This window comes from Athene noctua, chromosome 4 (assembly GCF_965140245.1).
Source record: "Athene noctua chromosome 4, bAthNoc1.hap1.1, whole genome shotgun sequence".
Taxonomy (NCBI): domain Eukaryota; kingdom Metazoa; phylum Chordata; class Aves; order Strigiformes; family Strigidae; genus Athene; species Athene noctua.
This window is the reverse complement of record NC_134040.1, coordinates 2696664-2722428: the sequence shown is the minus strand read 5'-3', so window position 1 is coordinate 2722428 and position 25765 is coordinate 2696664. Positions and strand designations below refer to the sequence as shown.

Genomic DNA, 25765 nt, shown 5'->3' with positions numbered 1-25765 from the left:
CTCTGTCGGTTTAACCCCGTTCCCCCTCGTCCTATCCCTCCCCCTGATGACGAGTCCCTCCCCCCGTTCCCGCAGCCCCTTTCAGCCCTGGGGGGCCGCTCTAAGGTCTCCCCGGAGCCTTCTCTCCTCCAGCTGAACCCCCCAACTCTCCCAGCCTGTCCTCATAGAGGACTTCCTTCATTCCTGGAGTGTTTTTCTTCCTTGAGTTAGTCATGCATTCCCTTCCTGAGCCTTTGCCCGCAGACAAAGCCAAAACACCGTGTAGGACATGTCCTAGTTATCAGTGCCCGCCGGTGCTGGTCGAGACACCGTCACGTACGGTGCAAACAGGACCAGCTTGGAAGCAATAAGGGGTTTTGTTTGCTTTTATTAACTGTAGCTGGGAAATCAGTTTAGCTTTCTCTGTTGAATGTGAAGATAAAAGTCCAGCTTCAGTTTGCCTTTAGTGCTTAGTATTTATTTCTGTCTGTCTTGAAGCATGGCTCTGGGAGAGTGTTTATAGAGTAACGTGGATTTGCTAATGGCCTGCCTGTGCCAGGCAGTACATGGGATAAGAATTTAGTGCCTGTCGTTTGCTTTCAGAGACATCAACTCTGATTTTTTATTTTTTTTTTAATATCCTGTATTTGTTCATAATGACAGCAGCTTCTAAAGCTTAGTAAGGAATCCGAGTAACTTACAGATAAGTATTTAATAGCATATCAAAGAAATTTGACTTTTATTTTTTTATAAAACTAAATCCTGTGTTTTATTTTTGCATTGCTGAAATATGATTAAATTATGTTGATGTTGAAATGTGTCTTTTTTTTTTTTTTTTTCCCCTTCCTTTGAGATGTGGCATGGTTGGGGCTACAGTACTAACGGGATTGTTGTTGGTTCTTTTTTTTTATTTTTTTTATTTCCTATCACTCTTGATACCATTTCTGTGGTGAATGATTTAGTAATCGTTTCCAGAGAAAATTGCTCAGAGTTTTCTGAGCAGAGTCTCTTTGAGAGCTTGGCAGATTGCATAAGGTTCTTTTTAGCTTGTGAGACTCGCTCAGGTTTCCAGAGTCTATTTACTCTTGATTGCAGGCAGAGCGCTGTCAGTGTTGAAGCACTGATACACTTTGATTCCTAATTTTTCCACAGATACTATTTTCAAAAGGATTAATTTTTTTGTTCAAAAGTCTAGATATTATTGCCTGCAACTTGGACTTTGCATCTGGTTTTGCAAATTCCTGGTCAGTAGATAAGTAATCTGAATTTTCAAAGTTATTGAAGCCATAAAAAAATATATATGTGTGTATTTATCTACATCTATACTTACATCTACATCTGTCTGTGTCTCCATAGAAGGTACAGATACTTCCCAGGCTCCTGAAAATTTGAGTTCTTCACTTGCTTAAAAGTAGATATCCTGCAGAACTTCAGTAACGGACTTCTAAAAATCTTAAGCTAATTTTCTGAGGCTGGAAAGTATTATAATAAATTAATATGGAGGAAGGGGAAGGTGGTTTCCAAAATCTGTGGGGTTTGCCTTTTTACTTTGGATCAGGGGTGAACCTTAAAAGTGTTCTATGGAAAAGTTTCTGGAAAACCATTTTGACCCAGTCAAAATATTTTAAAAAGATTAGATGATAACATTAACAGATCACTAGGAAAAGACGCAAAAAGGTTCCAAGGTACCGGTTTGGGGAACTTCTGATCTTGCTTCCTTTTCTGCCAAATTTGATTTTGCAGTGGTTTTGTTTTTCTAAAACGGTATTTTACGTAGGATGATTTAGTTTTGCCAAAAGGCTGTGGTTTGTTCCAGCTTTGTGCTGATGATGGAGTTCTTAACCTCCCTAGGTAGGAATCCTGTTTCACATGCCAGTATTTTCTCTGTTGGAATGTGGTGCTTGGGCATCTTCAGATACTGCTTCCATTTGATGTCTTCCTTCCCATGTAATTTATTTTCACCTGTTTCTGCCACACTTGAGTTATTTGTTAAAACCAATCTGCAATATCTGGACTAATGAGATGGGAGCCTTTACCCCCCCCCCCCCCCCGTCAGGCTCTTAGTTTTGTCTTCAGCCCGAGCGTGCTCCCATCGGTCTCTATGCTAAGGCAGAAGATGCAGAAATCTCAGCACCTGGTTTTTGGCAGCCCAAGTGATGTATCTGCTGCCCCAAACTCCTCCTAGATCTGTCTCCCTCAGCCTTGATGAAGTGTGATTGTCTTCTCAGTTGCCCGTGGCCTTTGGAGAAAACCCACCTCGTTAAATCCTATGGAAGGGAGAAGTTACAGCTGCAGTCAGTCGAGCTCCCTTTGTTTTGTCTTACAGTGTGGATGTGTTTGCATGTCGCGTTTTGAGTAGGAATAATGGTAGCGTGAAATTGGGTTTTGCACAGCTTTGCTCACTTTTTTCAGTACCTGTATCCATGCTCATTACAAGTACTGAACATTAGAAGTAATGAGCATGAATATCCATTGCCTCCGTATGACATCAGAGGGTTAAGAATAGTTCTGAAACCTGTTCCAGCCTTTCCATCAGAACACCCTTCTGAGCTTCAGACTGGGTTTGCTGCTGCTTGTTTGGACATCCCTGCAAGCAGTGTCTAGACAAATGACAAATGCACAGTGTTTTGCAGATGTTGACAAAGGTGAGCCCTTTGCTGGCTTTGTTCCCTTCTCTTTCAGTGGCATCTTGAATTTTGAATGGTTTTAAGTTCACTGAGTGTCCTGGCATGAACGATTCCAACTGTACTTTCTGCTTTTACATCCTTCTCCAAAGTCTTTTGCTACTGTCAAGTTGTCACCTCCCGTTTATAGCTCAGAGGGGAAGGGATGTTCACAGTGTAGCCCTGGCACCGTCCTGGCTGTGGGGACCACTCAGCTATTTGACTTGAATCACTTAATATGGGGTGACATGGTGATGGGAACATGCTACTGAAGGTGAGGGTGCCCAGAACTGCCACGCTCTGATGTTGTTCTGAGTTATGCAGCCCTCGATGCCTCAGGAATTAACCCTCGGGTGCAAAATAAGACCTTACGGCGATGAGTCCTCCGTTCAGGAGATTGTCAAGGACTTTGTGAAGAGTCAAATACAGAATGGGTGAGACATCACACCATGGACTTCAGATCATCTGAACTTCATGCAAGAATTGTGTAGTATGCCTAAATAAATAGTTTAGGAATAATTAGCTTTTCTCTTAGGGAATTCCTTTTGCTCGCTGGATGGTACTAGTCTCTATATTAGTCTTTGTTTATGGAGGAAGGTCTTTTTTTTTACTTTTTATTCATGGTGTGTTGTTTTGAAACAATACCATCAAGCTGATAGAGAAACCATCACTCAACTGTCATTCTCTAAGGACAATCCTCAGAAAGCAGGTACAGAGCGTTTAACAGGAGAATCTCAATTCCCCAGTTGTTTTCTGTTGTGTTATTGGTTTGTTTGTAGTGGCTCTTAAGTAAATGAAAATCTAACGAGGGATCTTCTAAATATAGGAAATCCTTTATGAATGTTTAATATCATTGGGGATTAATGCTTGTCTTTTTTATTTATTTACAGGCTCACTGGACCTTCAGGGTATGTAACGGATGGGCCTGGAAATTACAAATACAAAACAAAATGCACCTGGCTCATTGAAGGAAGGTGAGTGTAGTAAACATCTTGGATTTTAGTGATGTTTATTGTGACTTTTAGGTGAGATTTATCAGCATTTTTGGATCTCATAATTCTTTTATTGTTATTCTTAAAGCTGGATAGGGCAGCACTTAGGTATTGTTGGTAAATAAGGTTGGGTTTTTGGTGTAACTAAGCCCTCCAAATGGACTTCTGAATTTGAGGTTTGCTGTGTAAAATACCCTTCACGATGAAACCACATATAAAAAATGAAAATAAATGTCTCTGTGTAAATACATGAAGAACTAGAAGTTATTTAACTGTTACCCTAGTAGGTCATTCGATTGGGATTCACTGTGTATGGGACTTTTCGACAGTATGAAGAAACAGAGCAAACTATTAAATCCCTTATTCATGAAGAATCCCTTTCTGTAATGATGTTCTTCAGATACTTATTTACCCACTAGGCCATGAGGACTTCAGGAGGACCATTAACTTTTTTTGGCAAAGGTCTTCTAAACTGTGAGAATTCTCTCAGACATTTTTCTTCTCATTTCCCAGTCCTTCCTATATTTGATCTTTATATTGCTTGTAGCGATTTCTTGCAGAGATTTTAGGTGTAGCCATTTAGCGCACATCCTCTGACTGTCATCTGACTGATGGTGCGGCAGTTCAGAGCCTCTGACTTGTTGAAATATGTTTTTCATCGTACCAAGCTGATGCCAGGACTGTAAAAATCTATTTGTTTAGTCTCTAAAACTTTGCCTCGTCAGTTAGGATGCTGTGTGTTAACAGCTGTGCGTTAAGTCACATTTCATACTGTTCCCTGAATCTGTAAGTAGAGAGGTTGTGAACAGGAACAATTCATGTGAGAGCATGAATGATTTCACTTGCATTGAACGCCTGTAAGCTGACATCTCTCGGGATCTTGGAGGATCAAAACTTACTAAAAGGCCAGGGTGTGCTTTTTTTCTTTAGTCTTCTCTCTATGTTTGGGAGGTCTGATGGGTGGGAGGAATTGGTATTCACTTCATCTACTTCAGACATTTATTTTGGATGAGTAACTTAAATACCGAAGCTCCCAAGACATTCAAAGGTGAGGACTAAGCTGTTCCAGAGAGCCATGTAGAACGCTGAAACTGAGAGCCTACCACTCACTATTAACTATATAAGGAGCCCAATTCTTTAATGTGGTCAAGATCAATAGTTAGATGCTCTAAGTGGCAACACCTCTTAATTTTTGTTGGTAATATAAAATACAACTGCAGCCAGTTTGGAATTACAAATAATTATAAAATGTTTTGCAAGGATGTTATTACAGACAAACCAGCCTCAGCAGTTCTAGTACAGTCAGTTTAACCTTCATAGTTTTGTTTTTTTTTTTTCTTTTTTAAATGATAATGTGACTCATGTTTTTATCAGGAGTGAAATGCTGCTCACAGGTCCTCAATAATGTCACCATAATTGCTGCTTCAGCCCTTGTTTGTTAGTTCTGAGAGGCTTCCTAGAGAACTATCACTTTGTTCAGTTTGAAGTGAGGTCTTACTTGCTGTGAAGAGGTGTACAGAAATGTTCCTCCTTCTTTCATAGCCAGGCATTTTAGCTGGTGTCCTTTTCCTCCTTCTGATTGTTTGCACCCTGCTATCAGAGGATGGTGGTAAACAGAAAGGAGATAATCACGCTGATTAAAACAGCTGAAATATGCACCCTTGTGAAAATAGCCCAAGCTCTCTGCCAAATGTGAAGTTCCCAGAGAGATCCTGACTTGGAAAACAGCATCTGCAAAGCTGTTAAATTGTGCTGAGTGCCCTCACCTCGTTGCTAGCACACCAGTATGTGGAGGGCTTTTGAGGTTAGCAAGTGAAGGTACAATCCCAATGTGTAATTGAAGACGCTAGATAAACTCAGATGTAAAATAAGCCGTGTGTTCCTTACTGTACTCAATTCCCTTTTGCACCATTCCTGACTCTTGGCTGGTGTCTCTGCTCTGTCCTCATCCCAGGGGTGTCCTTTTAATTTTTTCCCAGGACCATGAGACAAGGCAGATGAGATCCATCTAGCCTGAGGACTCTTCTGAGGCAGAACCTTTAGCCATGTGCCTTGTCATTCTGCAAATCAGTGCTGTCTGTTAATGAGTTGTTAGCTGTAGCAAAGATAATGGCTTTCTTTTTGTTCTTGGTCTAAAGCCTTTATTGATTAAGTATTTCTTTCTGCTCTACAGCTGTCAGGCCATTAGAATAGAAGCAAACCCTCTACAATTTCATAGGCTGCTCAGTTTTGAAGCGATGAGTACTCTTTGTATCCTTTCTTTATCCTTGAGTTACACCTGCTGCTCTTTTTCCAAAGAGTAGATCATTGTGCCTATCAAAAAATACTCTTTTGCAGAATAAATTCTCCCTAAAGAATTACCCTTCTGTGGGAAGGACGGACTCGATGGCAAACTGACATTTTATTAATTTAATTGATTAGAATGAACAAGGGTTTAATCTGAACCCAAGGGCAATGCTGTTGAAGAGATCCTAATCACTTGCATCTATCCTTTCAACAGCTACAGCTGCGGGTAGGAAAAAGCAGTGCTGCTATAGATTCACTTTCTTTTTATCTCAGGGTCCAAGCAGAATGTTAGTGGTATTTTCACCCTCCTTGAGCTGAGCCCTGAACTAGGTATCTGCCGTGGTTTCTGTGTAATTCTCTTTCGATGTATCTTTGGATATTAGCCATGAAACTAAATGGCATAAATGTAGGTTACTTGGTTATGGCTTAGTGAGCATCTTTTGTGCATGGAGTGAAAGAAACACTGATGTGTTTTGGTGCAAAAACTACTGTTTCCATCCCCACATCAACTAAATAAAACTTTTTTCCCCTCTGATTCATCTCAGAGGATCAAGCCCCTTGACGGTTTTCTCTTGACATCGACAGAGCAGACTCTTCTTGAGTGGTGGTGTTAACATTAGGGTGTGTTGGGCCCGCGGCATTCAGGTGGAAGGCAGCAAGTCTCTTCCCAGGACTTGCAGCTCCTTCATTCTCAACTGGTCCCAGTAGTTTTTGAAACGCATCTCCAGAAGAAAGTCGAGCAACCTGGTCAGTGTTTGTTAGGAATGAGGGACAGGGAGTGGTTACTGCATCTTGACAGTCCCAGTAATAAGCAAAGACCTTGCTTTTGGCAAAAGGTAAAGCCCCGGGGCCTCCTGTCCTGTAGTAGATGAGTCTCCTCTGAATTCTCTTGACCTGCTTTTTCCAGCTCCCAGAAAGTGCTGAGCAAGACTGAGAATTTCTTTAGCATCCACTGAAGCATGTTTCCAGTTTGGAGGGGCTTCTCTCAGGAGGACCATCCTGCAGTACTGCACAAATAATAAAGTAATAGAAGAAGTTTTTCTGCCAGCTTCTGGACAAGTAAATAATCTCAGGCCATTGTAATCATATCAGTCTGCAGAAAATCCCTTCAACAAGAATAGCAGCTCTGGTTAATTCCCTGATGGTGGCTGTGATTCTTCACAGAATCATTTAGGTTGGAAAAGACCTTTAAGATCATGAAGTCCAACCGTAAGTCTAAGACTGTCAAGTCCAGCTCTAAACATGTCCCCGAAAGCCACATCTACACGTGAATGTATCTTCCATGTAGATTTTCCATGCTTACCCCTGCAAAGCCCTGTCCTTGGGGGAGTCAGTGCTGGTAAAAGGCAGGGGGCTGGCAGTGCCAGCTCTTCGATTTCTGCTGTTGTTGGTGGGGAAAGGTTTAAGGACACGGGTTTTTCTGACCCTAAAGAATCTGTTGCTTAATACCAGAGGAGTGTGCACACCAAAAAATAAGACCACAGCACATTTGATGCATCTAAAGTTACACAGTTTTCATGTTGTTTAGAGAAGAGCTTCGCACCAGAGGAGTTTGTTGGAGCGACTTCGCCACGTGCGTCGAGTGGCTCGTTACAAATCTGTCGTGTATTTTTTTTATTCTTTTTTTTTTTTCCAGGCCAAACACAATCCTCAGGCTTCGATTCAATCACTTTGCCACCGAGTGCAGTTGGGACCACTTGTATGTCTATGATGGAGATTCGATTTACGCTCCCTTACTCGCAGCTTTTAGGTAAGTTCCCCTTGGTAAGAATCTTAACTCCACACAGTGATATTTCTTTAACTTGGAGCCTGAATCTAATGTGACTTCTAGCAGTACAAACAGGTTCCAGTAATCTAAATATATAATACTGCCAATCCAGCACATATAGCAACTGTCCTTTAGCATGGTCGTTGTCAGCATAAACAATTAAAGAGTTGTTTTTGCTTTTACAATGAACAGATCCTGTTGGTACACTGTAGCGTGTAAGTATTACTTTTTCTTTTCCAAATCCTGATTATATGAGAGACAAAAAAATGATTGTCATCTTGTTGAACTCGAGATGATTCGGGATGCAGGCTCCTTCTAAAGTAGAAAACTGCCCCATTTAGAATTTTTGAACGCCCAGTATGTCAATGCTGACAGAAGGCAAAAACCAAGTAATCGACATCACAGACTTACAGGTCTCAGAACTATGTACCTTAACCTTTAAAAATTTAAACTGTTTGGAACATGTTCAGAAACAACAATGATGGGTCAGACAACCTTGTAAAAACATGTAAAAAAACCCTATTCTTCTGATGGATGACTGGTATTTGGCTCATCTGTCTGTGGTGAGAGACCAATTTGTGGGTGCTGGTTAACAGTTGACATTTCACAGAGAGACCTAAATATAACTTGCACATTTATGTGCTTGTCACTGCAAGACTGAAGTACCACCTTATGTTTTCTATTCTTTTAGCTGAAATTAGAAAAATAATCCCAAGTTGTGTATGGAAAAAAACTAATGGTTCCCTTTGGACTCTGCTTGTTCCAAGTGGCTGATTAACTATTTCCAGAATTAACCTTCTGCTGTGCTTCTTTTCATTTGTGAAATGAAGTTCTAAAAATACTTCATGTTTGTTCTAAAAAATCCTTGTGATCTCTGTGAGAGAAGATCGGCGTAGGAACAAAAAGTTGATTAAAAAAAAAAAAATTAAACACACCACTTCTGGTGTTTTTTTTTTTTTTTGTCTTTAACTGAAAATGCAGTTGTTTTGTAGTGAAAGAATGCTTCCTGTAAACCTTCAGACTAACCTAAGGTCAAAACAAGACACACAAATAAATTATTGTGTTATTCTCACTGCATCTGAAGAAGAAGGAACCATCTCTCTTCTAAAAACCTCCCAAAACCTGAAGTGCAACCTGGAAGCACTCTTGTGGTATCATGCACTGAATTGATATGCAGGAAGAGGAAGAAATGTCATCTTGACTCATAGTCATTTTGCTCTAATCGAGCTAATTTTTAATACACTGTTGAAAAGGTGAAATGATCATGATTTGTGCCTGCAGTTTCTTGTGTGTTTTCCAAGAATTAATAGGCTTTTTAAATTGAGGTTATAAGTAGTTCACAGCATTAACAATTATGGTTCAGACTTTAAAATCATCTGTAAATCACTAGGAAGTCTGTGCCCGAGGACAAGCAAGCGTGAGTTTAATACAATAACATTTTTGAGGTTGGAAAAAAATCAATTATTTTTTTAATTGCTGCTTTAGATGACATTTGAATTTCATCTTCATTAGTAGTGAGCTGTCTTTTTCAGTAAACCAAGTTCAGGAAATAGCAGATGCTTCTAATTTTGCTGAAGTGCAAAAAAGCATCTGTTGAAAAATACCTTTCTCTGGTACAAAAATAAATGCACTACAATTTTTCAAGAGCAGTGTTCATATTTTATCTCTTTTCTTGGCCTATGTTAAATCTTAAAATTAACCACAACCGTATTTCACTCTTGACTGTTTTTGCACCGTGCCAGGGGATTTGCAAGACTGAGCTTTGTTCAGTTGGACACTATAAACTTTCAGAGTTTGTTGATAAACACTGTAAATTCCTCCCTCTCTAAAACTCAGTTTTTATTACCTCCTGGGCTTTTTACAGCAGTTGCCTGAGCACTCACTTCCTTCGCTGCTCCCATCTTGTTTTTTTGACCTTCTGATGCTTGCTTGTGTTTGTTCACAATATGGTATTTACTCTGGATATAAGATGATCTTGGAAATCCTCAGCACTGCACTATGGAGAAACTTTAAATAATGGTTTTATACATTCTTAACTTTGATAAATGTTTGCATAATGCAAACATTTACACAGTGCAAGTGTCTGCATAAACTGTTTACTAAACTTCTTGTAGTCTGTGCGCCCCCAGGGCAGTCCAGTCCTGTACATTAAGCTTTTTTTTTCTATTAAGCAGGGTTAAAAATATCTTTGCTGGTTTATATTTGTGAACATAGGCAACACGAGACTGTAAATGTGCTGCTTCAAAAATGAGATAAAAGAACGTGGAGGAAACAGAAATCCAGTGTTTTCTTCTGCCCAGAACGAAGAAATCTGAAGCAGATAAACTACACTCTCATCATCTGTGCACTTTGCTGGTTTTGTATTTAACTTTACTCCATGTTAAACATTTACTGGAGCTGCTTTTGCACCTTTATTTTCCTTTTGTGCTGGTCAGTTGGGGGGGTGTTTTCCTCTTCAAAACCAGTCGTTCTTGTGCAGGACGTTTGGCCGTGGCTCTGCACTTGAGACCGCTCAGAAGCATCTCTCAGTTGCTCTCGTGCGGGGTGGGTGGCTGTGGTGGCAGCACGGAGAGAGGGCAGTGGGTGCCCCACGGTCACTCTTGGACTCTCAGATAACAGGAGCAGCTCACCTTCCTTTTGTTACCTGCTGGTGAAGATGGCCCTTGTACCCCCAAATTTGAGTCCAGGCAGAGAGCTTGGGGTGAGTCGGGTTGGAAGGGACCCTGGTCTGACCCCTTGCTCAGAGCAGGGCCAGCCTCAGAGTGGGATCAGGCCCTTGCCTGAGACTTTGCCCAGTCATGTTGCAAATTTTTCTTAAGGGTGGAAATCTCGCTGATCCTCTGGGCCAGTAGTCCAGCACTTGGCCACCCTCATGTTCAAAAATAAGGAAAAATGAATCTTTTATCTGATCAAAATTTCCTTTGCTGCAACCTGTGTCTGTTGCCTTTTTCTGTGGACCTCTGATGCTATCTCCTCTGTAATCTCTCCTTAGGTAGTCAAAGGCAGCAATTAGATTTCACCCCATCTTCAGCCATCTCTCCTCCAGGCTAAACAAACCTCACTCCTTCTGCCTCTCCTCATACGCTGTATCATCATCCGCCTACTTTTTTTCCTCCTATTCCCTCTGTTCTTTTTCAGAAATTGTAACTGATATCGCTGCTGTAGGCATGCACAAAACTCTCTGTCCTCAGTGCCCTTCGTGAGCGAACCTGCAAACCCTGGTTACCCTTCATCGTTGATTTGTCTTATACTGGGGGTCTTCAGCTGGAGAAGAGAAGGCTCCGGGGAGACCTTAGAGCGGCCCCCCAGGGCTGAAAGGGGCTGCGGGAACGGGGGGAGGGACTCGTCATCAGGGGGAGGGATAGGACGAGGGGGAACGGGGTTAAACTGACAGAGGGGAGATTTAGATCAGATCTGAGGCAGAAATTGTTCCCTGTGAGGGGGGTGAGGCCCTGGCACAGGCTGCCCAGAGAAGCTGTGGCTGCCCCCTCCCTGGAAGGGTTCAAGGCCGGGTTGGACGGGGCTTTGGGCAACCTGGGCTGGTGGAAGGTGGCCCTGCCCGGGGCAGGGGGTTGGGACTGGATGGTCTTTAAGGTCCCTTCCAACCCAAACCGGTCTGTGATTCTGTGGTATTGCTTAGAGCAAATGATTAGCTGGTAACAGCAGGGAGGTTGCTAACGAGGATAAGTTATGCTGGGAAGTGCACAAACCATGCGGACTCGGTACTGTTTGTGGTACAGGAGTATCCAGAGGAGTTAATCAACTTAGAGCTGGGGTTATACAGACTTAGAGGAAGAAGTGGTCCTCGCCTCCGGCATGTATAGGCACAGAACAAGCTGTGGGTGTAAGCGCTCTGCGTAAAGAAGACAAAGGGACTGTTTAATGCTGAAGTTTTATTGCTGTTTGCTTCAAAGCGTGCTCTGTGTGTGCTTTGCTCATGCGTGTAACCAGGTTTTTCCCGACTGAAGTTCTCGCCCTCCTGTGATGGAGCTGGCACTCGGTGTGTCATCAACCATCGCCTCTTAAATCAGTTTTTATTCTGCGTCCTAAAATAGGAGATAGAAGATATGTTACAACCCTGTGCTGGTCTGTGTTGCAATACAACCCTCGTGCACCCACGCCATTCACGGAGCAATCCAGTTGGCTTTTTGCCCTAGCAGCCTGTCCTCTAAGTATTTATTATTTTGCTCTGTTTGTTTTCTTCACATCTACAATAACTTCTAAAGTATCGATTTAAAAAAAATAATAATATTGGTATAAAGTGAGGAGCAAACGTGTTTTGGATTTTGCTAGAAATGTACCTGGCTGAATGATGTTCCCTTGTTCACATTTACTCTGGGAGCCCATCGGTGAGCCAGCTGATCCTTGGGTTGCATGAAAATTGATTAATCAAAATGTCTTTGTGGTAGAAAGTCAGATTTCTTAGAGAAATGTAAATGCATTGTATCAAAATTGCTTTTGTTCGCTAAACCTGTAATCCCCGGAAACCAAATCAATTTGACAAGATGGACAAAGAGAGTTTCTGTGTTCGGGTTTTGGAAAGATAAATCCTCTGAATTAAATTCAGGCCTATAAAGGAAGTTTAGAGCAGAAAGTTTCATCAGTTCTTCACTGTCTCAGTTTTTTGTTTTTTTTCTTGAACTATTTCTGATGGACTGAAAAATGTAATTTTTTTTCATTAATTCATTTATCCTGTACTGAGCTTCATGGATGTTGAATGACAGCAGCAGTCTATAGATTTTAAAAAAGGAGAAAGCATTTGCACCGTGGCCAGTAGCATGGTCTGTCTCTCCAGGACTAGATACTAAAACAATTTTTTAACTTTTAAAGTACTTCTTCACTGTAAGGGCAAAAAAGGTGTTATTTCTTTTGAGGCTGCTCAGTCCATGTTCTCTTGAAATACAGCTTTTACAGTCACGCTCGCCATGTGACACGATCATTACAAATTACCAAGTGGCTTGTAAACACTTTAATATGTTTATGGTTTGTCCTTGCTCTACTGTTTCCAGAAGGAAAAGCATCTTTTAAGAACTGAGGAGGTTTGGGGGGGCAAGCCCCTGTGATCCAGAGGGTTCCGCAGGCAGGCAGGCTCACCCTCTGCGGGTGCCGCAGCAGCTGGGTCTGTCTGTAGTGCAACAAGGAAAGATGTTTTCAAGAAAAATTGTGCTTCGACATGTTGCTGGCTCTCAACAATGAGTCTTTCCCCCCTCCCCTCCGCCCCAAATAAGTATCATTGTAATTATTTTGCTTCCTTAAAAGTCCATATTTGAGAGTCATCTTGCTGCACAAGAATCGTAGCTTTTCTTTTAAGAAAATAAATTTGAGAGGTCTCTTTATTTTCTCCCCACCTTTTTTATTTTTTGGCATTGATTTATTATTAGTCTCTTGTAACTTCTATTTTTGGTTTTATTTTTACTCCTGGAGTTGTGAGATGCATGGACTGTCTTTTAATAAGGGAGAAACTGTTGTTGTTTTGCTTTTGCATGTCTGTTGTTTTGCAGACATGTGTGTCCAGATGGATCAAAGTATTTAAAAAAAAAAAAAATTAGAAGAGAATTATTTTGTGTTGCATTTTGATAGATTTAGAAGCCAATGTACTACTGTTTTTTCGGAATCGCCTTTATTTTTTCACTCCTTTGTGATCTGTACCCTGCATTTTCACCCTTTCCTTTTGTGGCTCCCATCTTCTTCCTTTCTGACTTTTCTGCTCGGTAGAGCTTCTTATGCTTTTGATCTCTGCCACGCTGGCAGGTTCTGTCTCAGGAGAAAATGATGAATACACCATCACCATGATGCTCGCATAGCAAATCGAGGAAAAGTAATAGAGGAGATACCCTGTGTTTTAAATAATTCCCGTTTTTCTGTGCTGTAGGGGAAAGAGCAAGGCAGGCGGCGTGTGCAGAGTGATGGAGAAGTGGAGTCTCCTAGGTATTGTTTTTCACTCTGCCACTGACTACAAACCCAACACACAGAAAATAGAATTGTTTCAGGGCAGAACAGAGGTTTGCCTTTCAATGTCTACAAAATGGTGTAATTGGACAGCTTAGCTGAGTAGGAGTATTTATTTGCTTTGGAGTAGTGATGATTGCGAAATGTTTTGAAAGCTTATAAAAAGAAATAAAGCGGTACATTGTGAAATAGGCTTATCTTGGCCAGAGTCGAGTCTCTGAGAGATTCTGGATTGTAGTTTAAAGGAAGTTTTGCATAATCCTTTATCGTTCTGATTCTGCCTATTGGATTGTTTTTCATGGCAGATAATTTAAATTCCGTTTCTGCCGGTTTATTCAAAACGATGCTGTACATACGCTAATTTATTCCCATTTTTTGAGGTTCAACCTTTCAAGGACCTGATCATTACTGTTTATGTTCTCTTTGTGGCTTTCTCTGAAAGAAAATACAATCTATTAAGTTTCATCAGGCTGTTTTAAACTTGTGGGATAATGTCCTCTTTAAGTACATTTACATGCGAGTCATCAGAAAAAGAGTGAAAGGAGCAAGTGGGAGACGTGGTGAGAGCATCTGCTACAGAGGTACTTGCGTTCTTCATAAACAAATCCCCAAATCATGATTTTTCCAACAGAAAACAAATAATTCCTTTTATTAGGAAAGGTTATTGGGGGGGATTTTTTTCTTCTCTCACTACCGCTATTCACTCTGTACTTTTATTCTTTGCTGCCATTATTCTTCCCTCTCCAGGGCTTTCCAGTTAGATTGCCCTGTAATATCAGTGATAAGTGCTGCAAGAAGACCAAAGAAGAATAAACCAGAACAAAGGAATTTTCTCTTGTCCCTGAGCTGTAGTTTGCCTTACCCTGAATTATATTCAGATGTCTGTTTTCCTGTGGTGGAGACATACTGTCCTACGGTTTGCATTACAAAGGAATACTATGAACCAAATAGCAAGGAGAAGTTTATTAGACTTTTTGTTCTTTGGTGTTGAGGGAGATGGTCTTTTGGGAGAGGTGATCTTCAGATCAGAAGTCTCAAACTTCAGAATGAAGCAGGCACCTCTTTCACACAGAGAAAAAGGCAGTGAATTCTGCCTTTTAATCCCATATCCTTGCAATCCGAAAGAGGAAAAAATAATTGGCTTTCTCACGAGGAACTATTTAATGAGCTAGGTATCTGCAAATGTGCTGGAGCTGTTTAGCCAAAACATGGAATCAGGTTACAGCATTTTTATGGTAAAATCAAGGCTATCTTTTTGTCCACAATAAGACTTGTTGTGTAGGCAGGGCCGTTGTACAGTTTGCAGACTTGCCCTGCTGTAGGTAAGGCATTCATCTGTGCCTCTTGGTGCAAACACCCCCAACTTCTAAAAGCTTTTGGAAAGGCTCACTGGGCGTCTGTGTTATTCTTCGAGCACACCATTGTATTGTATCGCGGGGACAGAAAAATTCAGGTCACAAAAAAGTGCTTTACAGGCGATGTGAATGGGTTGCTGTGGATAGCTGTGAGTGTTTTCCTCGGGTGTAGAAACTCATTTACCCTGTCCTAGGGTACTCTCTTCAAATGCATTTGCTTTCTGTTCTGAATAGATCTGAAAAGAGGAAAAGTCCTTTTCAGGGGGGAAAAATTCTTTTCATCGTTGCTTTTTAGTCGACGGTGCCCTCGGATATTCAGAAGTCGCAGGGCACGAAACCAGGCTCGGCTGCTTTCCCAGGAGAGCTGCTGCCGGAGCTGCCTTCGGTTCCCTGCCCGACAAGCTCTGCTCTGGGCTTTGGAGTCTCTGCTTTTCAAAAAGCTTTGACTTAGCCTTTGAAAATATGACTGAAGCTGGGGGAGAGATGATTCCATGCAAGAAAATAACTGCTGACGATGAATGGGTCATGGTAGACAATGTGCTTTGCTTAGGTAAAGGATTTTAAAAAAATAAATTCAGTAGACTTCAAATTTATGCTTGCTCTTACATCTTTTGTATGAGGGAGGAATTGACTTCATTTTGTTGTTGTTAGGCTTCTGTTAAAAGAAGAATAAACATTCTCTTCCAGACAGAAACTATTTTGTGCAGTAGGTAAGGAAGTAGTAGTTACTCTTGAAAAGAGACATTTAGTCTCCTTTTCAGTTTACTCCGGGTATTTTGGCAGTTCATTATATAAATCTGTACTGTCTCCAGTCTCAAACACTGTAAATAGTCTTGCCCACCATCCTCGCTTCTCTCCACCACCCCTGGAGGATGTAGCAGAACCTGACAGGGTGTAGGGAAACAGCCAGAGGTGACCAGAAGTGTGAAGCAATGAATGAGGTGGGAATAGCGAGTGTGAGAGCCCTTTAGGCCAGAAAGGACAACAAATGTGGATGTGATGAGTCGGATGGAACTCCTGAAAGAGTGGATGGCAGGAGGATGGTGAGTAAGAGTGATTGTACTTACTTCTCATAAAGAAAAAAGCCCCAGAGGCAGCGACGTATGATCAGGCTGCGGATGTAAAGTGGGTGTAAGTTCTTTCTCGACCATTGCAGAGTCAGTGCTGAGCTCCCTGCTGCAGATTTTCCAGGTGAAAAGGTTATAAATGGTTGAGAAAGGAATCGGATACAAGCGTGGACGAATGGTTTATTTAAATGTGCTGTCTCGGGGACATTCTCCACGTCAAAGCACCTGAACTGTGGGTTTCTGGAAGCTGGATAACACATCGCCAGAGTGCTCTGTGCTTGCTTTGTCACAGTCTTTCCCAAGCATTTGCTGTAGCCCAAAGTCAGGAGGAGATAGTGGACTGGGCAGAGCTTTAGTTTGGCTTAGTACAGCAGGTTTTATGCTTTTAGGACACAGTAATTTCTGTTTTCAAACACGCCACCTTTTTTTAGGGGTGGGTCTTGTTTAAACCGTGGCAAAATAATAAGTGAGGGAAAGTAGATTTTTGGTAATAGTAACTGGAATTCTAGACAGCCTCAGGTTTACTCAGGTTAAACACTTTTAATATAGATTTATCTTTTAGAAAAGCCAGGTTGATTACTTCAGGGTTTTTTGTTTGCATTCCTTTCTGCAGCCATTCCTTCATCTAGACCAAGGTCGTGCAGCGAGGGCAGCATTAATGCTACTCTGGGTAGCCTCAGTATTCTAATTTTTCTCCAGTTTTTGGTCAGTAACGTGGCCACTGTATTGCAGATAATCAAGCCAGGCAAGAGGGCTTAATAAACAGGTCCTTGAAGAATGTGGGTTTATCTTTCTGAGAAAACCTTGGTGGTTCTTACACCTTTGAGAATCGATTGTTTTGAGGCTTGGTTGAGTATGCAGCTCACAATGTCGAGACATTTTCTTTTGAGTATTTAAGGAGTTTTGTGGCTGAAAACCAACCTGCTAACACTGCTCTGTGGAAGTGATGATTATGAAAATGCCTTATACTTCAAATAGATGCAAATAAATACCTTGTTTCAATCGTTTTATTAATATTGATGTATTTACTATTGTTACTTTGCTGCCTTTTATTTCACTTCTAAAATTGTGGTGGTTTTTTGTTTTCTTTTCCAGTGGTCTTATTGTTCCAGAGAAAGATAGCAACGAAACAGTACCAGAAGTGGTAGCTACTTCTGGATATGCCCTTCTGCATTTCTTCAGCGATGCTGCCTATAATTTAACAGGGTTTAACATCACATATAAGTAAGTAGTACCACTCCAAAGTGATGTCACAGGCTGAGCAAAAGGAGATTTCCTCTTTTCTCAGTTTTGTCTTGAAATAAGCAATTGCCACTGAAGCATGTAATTATGAGTAGATACTTGAATTTAGATTTTTATCTTTGTTATACCCTTGCAACAGCTAATAACTATAATGTGCTCAACATGAACTTCAGTTGTCAGTTGTAAGCGTGGGCAAATGTTTGCTCAAAAAGACATAGCATTATTTATTTTGTTATTAGATTTATTTGATCATATTCAGCCAACCAGAATTGATGTCTTTTATCCATGTGTGTGCTCTTACGCATTCTGCAGAGATACTTCTGCATGGACGTGCTTTTGCATAAGCACATACATTTCCCTTGGGACCCTGGACTGTACCTGCTGTTGAGTATCCTCTAGAAATTTTCTTTGGGATGCTCTTTCTTATTCAGTCCTTGGACCAAATTGCTTAATCTGGCTCATTTTTAGTTTTGAGTGGTTTTGTTATGTTCTTTGGTTAATATTTTAAATATTATATATAGGTGGGTGCTTTCTGTTTGCTGACATATATTTCGTCCTCATTGGTAAGTTTTTTTTTAAAAAAAAAAAATCTAGGGTACTCCCTAATTCATTGACTTTTAGAAAGGTTTTGTTTTGAATTAAATGATCTCAGTGTGGACATACTAGCAGAGATGGAATTTCTTGCTTCTGCTTTGGATCATGGGCTTTGATTTTTTTACTCCTACAGATAAAAATTATGTTTGCATTGCACTGGGAGATTTTAATTTGTGTGTCATTCAGAAGTTTTTACTTTAAAAAAAAAAAAAATCAGCTGCGAAATCCTTGATCGCAAACTGACTTTTTACAGAGGTTAAAATTCCTTAAAATAAGGTGTTTAGTTTTGGAATACCAGCCTCGGTTCTTTCAGCCTTATTAAGCACATAAATATACAGTGGATTCTTTGAAAAATGTGAGGTGTCCAGCACCCCTTGAAAGCTCCCGAAGAAAGTGAGGAGCCTTTGCAAAGCTACTAGTAACACAGCAGCTGAAGCAGTAGCATTTTCAAAGTCTGGCTGATCCCGTAGACCATGACACCATCTCCTGCCAGCTGTCGGTATTGCACCATTCTTGTAAAGAATAATCTGCCTTTATTAAGTTCCTTTAAGATATTTTAATGCTTCACTTTATTGATAATTTCAAACACTTTTCAAGTACTGTTTCGTGGTTTGTTTCTTCTGTGTGTTCTGATCATTAGGTTTCCTCCTAACGTTTTTTCAGAGAGTAGGTCAAAGGGTATATTCATTTTTTTTCCAGTTTAACAGTCTTTATAGTCACTGCTGGACATAGGTACTAGACAAACACTTGTGAAATTATGGCCTTGGAGCCAGTGACTCGACCTGTTGCGTGCCAGTGAGGATATTAGGTAGTAAACCCCATCTGTGAGTTATACTGGTTGATACACCAGCATAAACTGGAGTTTGGAAACGAATAGGGTCTCTGAATTTGGATCTTCACCAAGGCTCTGTCTGTTTTTGCCTCAGCTACACTGCAGATATTATAAAATCAGAAATGATTCAAAACAGGCACATCTTTGGCTTGGGATTCATCTCGAGTGTGTTCCCTTGGTAAGCAGATCCCAGAATAGCACGTAATTGTGAGTAGTTTAAGTATAAATTGCACAGACACCACAAAAGCCTTAAGCGCTGATTAAATTCTCCGTTTGCTGTTGGGCGTTTTAAGGCAATTCATTTGCATTACAAATGGCTCAAAATCATATTGATAATTTTTCAGAGGAGTTGTAAGTTTAACTCGTTAAGTGAGGCAGCTCTGCAGGTGACAGAACAAATCTCTACAGGTTCGTCGCATCGGGTTGTAGATGAGCAGCTCTTGTTGGTTTGTGTGTTAACAAACAGCTCTATTATCTTTTGTTCAACATCACTCTTGTATTCGTTAATAAGAAGTACAGCTTGGGAATCTGTTTCATTACTGACAAACCTTCTTTCCCTGATATTCCCAGTTTCAATATGTGTCCCAATAATTGCTCCGGCCGAGGAGAGTGCAAGCTCAATAACAGCAGCAACGCTCTTGAATGTGAATGTGCCAAATACTGGAAGGGAGAAGCCTGTGATATTCCCTACTGCACAGATGATTGTGGGGCACCTGAGAGAGGGCACTGCAGTGTTAATGATACTAAGATATGTTTGTGCTCAGCAGGCTGGCAAGGTAAGTGTCCTGATTAATACAGAGCAGCTCTCAGATGTTTTTTCTATGTGCGGCTCTTCCAGTTTAAATTGGGAGTATTGGCGAATGTTCTGCTTGACAAGTATTAGCGTTTTGATTAGGAACAGAGTATCTAGCTTTTCCTCTCAAAAGATCAGAGTTCATTTGTAACAAATGCTTTTAAAAGCAGCGATGCTACCGCCCAAAGCAGTTTGTGTGCAGGCACCAGATAAAAACTCGAAACCCCTGTGCACATTTGAGCCTGGTGGCAGTAGTTAACATTTCTCAACACACAAAATGCCTTGTTCTCATGTCCAGGTGTGCTGGTCTGCCACGTCAGCAACAGCTTGGACCAAACATACATGTTTCCTTTGCAAAGGTACGCTGCCGTGGAAGAATGAGTCTGATAGGAAATACAACTAGCTACAGCACTGGCAGCTCTGCTGCAAAACCAGGCAGGGTGTTAGGGACCGTGGAAGGAACCCGAGATGAGTATCCTAAGGAGGCTGCACCCAGCAGTGAGGTTAGCATCTCTGCCTCTCAGATATAAAACCAGCCACGTGTACTTCAGGGCTGGAAGGCCACATCCCTTACGTGGTGCGGTGCCTCCTGGTGCTTTGCTGGAGTCCGGTTGTGCACTGACAGCAAAGTTGAGCTTACGTTTCCTCATTTTTTATCCTGCCTCTGTTTTTTTTCCCTGTCTTTCATTTCTGTAGCAGACTACTGTGTAAGGGCGGGGGGGGGAACCCCAAACCAAAACAACTCACCAAAAAAAGCCTCCAAAAGTCCCAAAACAAACCATAGCAGAATGAGATGCAAGCTGCTCTTCCCTTCCTTATTCTGAAGCTTTTTTACATCTGAAAATACTCTGCCTCAGAAACTGAGATTTTTTTTTTTAAGGGTAATAAACCCGATTCCAGTCTGCTTTCCTGAACTGAAGATACTACTGGCAGAAACTAGGCCAGAATGAGCAGATACTGTCTCTTACAGTCAAGACCACATCTCTGTTACACAGTGATTCTCTTTTATGACTCCCTAAAGGCTGTCCTGATAAACCTATTCCCTTCTGAAGGCTTGAGCCTCTTCAGCAGGTTCTGTGCCCTCACTTGTCTGTAGTAACCCTGTGCATGTGGATGGTTGTCACTGAGCAGAAGGGAGAGCATCCATGCAGCTTTTCTTACTTTGCTGAGATCTTGCTGCTTCTCTTTGGCCACGTCACAGGGAACTTTGACGTGGAAGAGTTGGTTTAAGAGAAGCAGAAATACAGGGGGGAAAAAAGTTAACAATTCACAAAAACATATTGTTGAGAAGGAGAGGGAAAGAGAGATAGTTGTACACCACTGGGTTTTTGTAGCATGCTGCTGAGCCAACGTCCTGAAGCTTTCCCAGGTTGTATTGGGGTTTCTGTGGGCACGTGGCAGCTAGTGAGTATATTTTCATTCTTTTATCTAAAAAGCCACAGGCCATTTTCAGGGAAAACGGTCTATCTTCTTTCAAGTTCACGGAAAAAAGTGCTGGTAGCTACCCTCTTAGTGTGGAGTGGGAAGGGTTCTGCACTCTGCCCCCCTGTAATCACTGCGAGGGAGAACAGAGCAGAGTGTCTGCTTTGCTGCCTCACCGATTCATCAAGTCTGGAACTGCTTTTTAGTTTTGAAAACAATTTAAAAGTTGAAATATGTGGTTACGGTTGGGAGATGGCACACCATGTCCATCACAGATTGCTGGTGTGGGCAAGGAATTGAGGATCACAGCTTTCACCTGTTCCCTGGCTGTGCACCATCTTTGTCACCTGTGGTGCAGGATATTGACCTCTAGCTGAAATACAAGCTTTGGGAAAAATCAGCTTAATTTTTAAACTTTCTTTTCCCTAGGTCCTGGCTGTTCAATTCCTGTTCCTGCAAACCAGTCGTTTTGGACCCGGGAGGAATACTCTCTTCCAAAACTTCCTAGAGCATCTCACAAAACCGTAATCCATGACAATAAAATGTGGATTGTTGGAGGCTATGTCTTCAATCATTCTGACTCTCAGAAGGTTTTAGCGTGAGTATAAACCTAGATAATAAAGTCAAAGTAGAAGAACTTAGATTTGAGAATTATTTTTAGAAAATGCCATCCGACATGCTGTGCTTTGGCCTACGCTCCATCTCCAGGGGAAAACAGCAGTGATAAAAACTTAGACTCGTGTTTGAGATGTGGAAAAACGCTGCTAAGGGGTGCTAATTTTGGAAAAGAAAAAGCGTAAGGTTCCTGATGTTCAGTGAATTTTTGATTCATGTGCTTCTGACAGCATTTTAAGTATTCGCTATATATTTCTAGGCTAGCTTCTAAGTTATATCTGGCCTTATATTCAAAGAGGATAGTTCTGCTTCTCTGTTATTAGCCCTTCCTTCTGTCTGTGTGAAATCAGAGTGTTTGGCTCCTTAATTAATATATACTGATTACTGTGGATATTTATGCATAGTGAATGGGATGCCAAACAGGGAGTGGCATTTAGGATGATGACATTTATGCAATTAGTTGAGGAGATTTAACAGTAAGATATAAAATAATAAGTGTGTACCTCATGGAAATCCCCCATTAAAAAAAACCAAACAACCCAAAACCAACAGCCCACAAACCTTTTCAAGCTTCCTCTTAAGCTCAATAGTCTTTGGGCAGATCTAGGCAAAAGCTGGGTATTTTTCCAGGGATACCTGCGTAACTTGCTTTCGTGGACCGAAGTGAGAGCTGTGTGTTCTGCACTCACGTTCTTGTAGGGGAAATTAAAGAGGAGCCAAAAATGCACACTTAGTTCTGTAATAGTTGCTGATTACATCCACAATTTGCTCCTTCAAAGTCATGCCTGATTTTTCAACAGATACCCTATGGCTTCACTGAACACTTTCTCAGAGATTATTTTATCGTATAAGGCTGTAAGCCTGGCGAGTATACTTCATTCTTTTATCTAAAAAGCCACAGGCCATTTTCAGGGAAAAGGGTTTATCTTGTTTCAAGTTCACAGAAAAAATACTCTTGAATGTCAAAGGCGTAATTAAAAAATGCCGCTTAAACACTGGCAGGTTTTATTATCAAGTAGTTGGAACTTACCTGAGCTTAAAAGTTTCCTCTGCTCTTTCAGCTGGGTTGTGTGGTGTAAGTTGTCATAGCTTAACAGACAATGCATTAGCTCTTGGTTTTGCATGGGAAAGAAAACTCAGGGTAAAGCAAATCAATACGTGGACATTAAATAACAGAGCAGGCTTGACTGGATTTTTTTTTTTTTTTTTTTTTTAATCCGTGAGTAGTCTGTGCATGCTTTGTGCATGCTGAAATCTTGGTATCTAGGACTTTTGTTTAATAAATCCCAGAAAAGGTGAGAAATAATATTCTCAACTTTAATATCTGCTTGGGAAATTAATTCAATTTCCATTATACAGGTATGATCTTATTTCTGAAGAGTGGCTTCCACTGGACAGCACTGTGAACTCCGTAGAGATGAGATATGGTCATTCGTTGGCATTACATAAGGTGAGCAAGTTCAGTGCTGCAGATTCACCTCCTGGCTGTGTTCCCCTTCTCCCCCCTGTCCCCCCCTTTCCACAGATCGGTCTTGCTTTGGGAGAGTCTTTGTTTTTTCTCATTCAAAAGCTTGTTCTGTGGTTAGCCCAGTCTATATACTTGTACTCCAGGGAATCCTTGGACTGGTATCCTGGGAAGTCTGTAGTGCCTTTGCTTGTGTGTTCCTTCTTTGCCCTTTTCTCAGAGATTTTAAGGCTGACTGAGGTCAGTGAGCCCATTATTTCCTTCTTGCTGTCTGTGCTTGCAAGACACGCCTGATGGCTAGAGTTTGCTGGAGTTCAGCTGATTCCCCAGCTGCCTTTTGTGTAGACCACATAAAAATATTTATGAGCTCTGTTGTCCAGGGCACCAAAGCAGAGCTGATGAATTAAGGATTTTTGGAGCCTGCTCTGTTTCTGCAGTAAATCTGTGAATCTATTGTTCCAGCACCTGAAACGACAAGTGGGTTTAACTATTTTTTTACCTCATTTTTCACCTGCATGCCTTGCTGTGGGTGCAGGCCACGTGAGAGCAGAATGGCAAAAATCTTCGAAGAGGAAGCGAGCTAATCCTTTACTGACCTTTGGTTTTGGAATGTTAATTAGCTCATCACAGTGCAAGCCTATATAAAGCATAATTCTAATCACTTGAAAACCTCCATACAGCACCGTTCACAAACAGAACACTTGAAGAACCTGAAAGGATGGAAATTCCTGCCTGCGAGGGCTTGATGCACATTCTGCAAGTAACTGTTCCAAAGTAGGGTACGATAAGTGGGTTTGCCATCAGTAATGGGCAGTGGCTCGCAGGAATTTCCCAAGAAGCACCAGCTATAGTAGAGAATTTCCCTTTCCAAGGTTACAGCCTTGTCAGGAGGGAAACAGGGCTCTGTTACACACTTTGGTGGATTTATGACTGACCCTGAGATGCCTGGAGAAACCCACAAAGGAAACTGGATAGGATTTTGGAACTTAGCTCTTACAGGGTGATTAATAAAATCCTGTCTAACAATCCTGGCTATCCAGAAGGTCCTCATTTTTTGTCAGTGCATTAACTAGGAAAGCAAAGCTTTTAGTGTACAAACACAGAGGAATTTCCATCATAGCTGCCTTTCTTCCCAGCTATCTTCAGCTGTTAGCATTTGCAAGCTATGGGAGGGATTCAGCTTGCTTATTAAATCCCCTGACTTCAGGTGCCTAACTTTGGGTGCCTTTGGGGGGCCTCTGAGCTCTGGTTATAGTGAAAACAGACCTTGTCAGTACAGACAGTGAAATCTGTAGAGCAGGTCAGCTCACCCAAAAGTAGGCACAACCTTCGCTGCTTTTCATCTGTTGAATTATTCTCCAGGCTTCACTATAATTTTTATTTTGTATCATTTATATTATTTTATACTGTATTTAGACATTCAGCTAGCATACAGCCACCTCAGTTTTGATGTCTGTCGTCTGAAGGTCAGTCCGGTCCCATGCACCCCTTCTCCTCCATACCTTGATGTAGGGTGAATTGGCCTCAAGCCAGGGCAGGGTCAGGCTGGCTCTGAGGAAGGATTTCTGTGCAGAAGGGGCTGTGGGGCGTTGGAATGGGCTGCCCAGGGCAGGGGGGAGTCCCCGGGATCCCTGGAGGGGTTGAAGAGTCGGGCTGACCCAGCGCTGAGGGATCTGGGGCAGTTGGGAACGGTCAGGGGGAGGGTCATGGTTGGACTGGAGGAGCTGCAAGGGCTTTTCCAACTGAGATGATTTGGTGTGTGTTGAAGACATTACGGACTTGGATACAAACCCTGGCAGTTGTGGGTGCTTTCACATCAAACGTGACTGCTGAACGAGATCTGTTTCTCCTTGAGAGAGGAGTAAAAGTCTGAGAGAAGACAAAATATAACAACTTCATTACTTTGGCATTTAGGAAACAGCCAATACATATCTCATTGACCTCACTTTTACTTCTTTCAGGACGATATATACATGTACGGTGGAAAAATAGATGCGACGGGGAATGTCACCAGCCAGCTGTGGGTGTTCCACATTCCCACCCAGACCTGGGCTCAAGCAGCACCCAAAGCCAAGGAGCAGTACGCTGTTGTCGGGCACTCTGCACACATCGTCACCCTGCTGGACGGCAGCGCCGTCATGCTCGTCATCTTCGGGCACTGTCCTCTTTATGGGTATATCAGCAACGTCCAGGAATACAACCTGGGTGAGTGGGGCCCTACCTATCCTTCGCTTCACTTTTAACAGTTGGTTTGAAAATTATTTTAAATGATCCATATTCCTATAACAACAGAAAGACAGATATCTTCTCTTCTCTTTGTATTTACGAGAAATTAAATCTAACTTTGAGCGTTTGTGTAACAGATAGTGAGCAGGCAGCCACGTGTCTCCACCTTTATGCAGCTTTTTAGACTCCAAAAGCAAAAATGCTGTAATTGAGAGACGAAGCAGGATAACGGTGGGACAATTAGATTAATTTTCCTTTCTCCCTCTGACAGAGCAAGCGCTTTTGAAATTTTTTTTTGATCCTGTAAATACAGGAATGACTGTAACGATTCAGAGCAAATACCTGCTTAACCTGATACCCTTGTCCCCAGTAGCAGGTGCTTAGGGGAACAGGCAGGGAATTTCTGGACTCCCGTCTCTCTGATATGATCTGATCCCCATATCTCTGGGAATAGTCCAGATTCTGATATTAGGATCTAGAGATTTCCAGTATCACCAGCTCTCCAGATTAACTGAAC

General features: G+C 41.6%; 1 protein-coding gene across 4 annotated transcripts in view; it reads left to right on the top strand.

Annotated features, from left to right (window-relative positions):
• The window catches only part of ATRN (attractin), a 154392-nt gene that overhangs the window by 30906 nt on the left and 97721 nt on the right, over positions 1-25765 (top strand). For all 4 annotated transcript variants that reach the window (XM_074904257.1, XM_074904259.1, XM_074904258.1 and 1 more), the window contains exons 2-8: positions 3533-3616; positions 7557-7670; positions 17155-17283; positions 19298-19503; positions 21372-21540; positions 22917-23007; positions 24984-25227. In XM_074904257.1, coding sequence (XP_074760358.1) covers positions 3533-3616; positions 7557-7670; positions 17155-17283; positions 19298-19503; positions 21372-21540; positions 22917-23007; positions 24984-25227 — 1037 coding nt within the window. The remainder of the gene's footprint in view (positions 1-3532; positions 3617-7556; positions 7671-17154; positions 17284-19297; positions 19504-21371; positions 21541-22916; positions 23008-24983; positions 25228-25765) is intronic.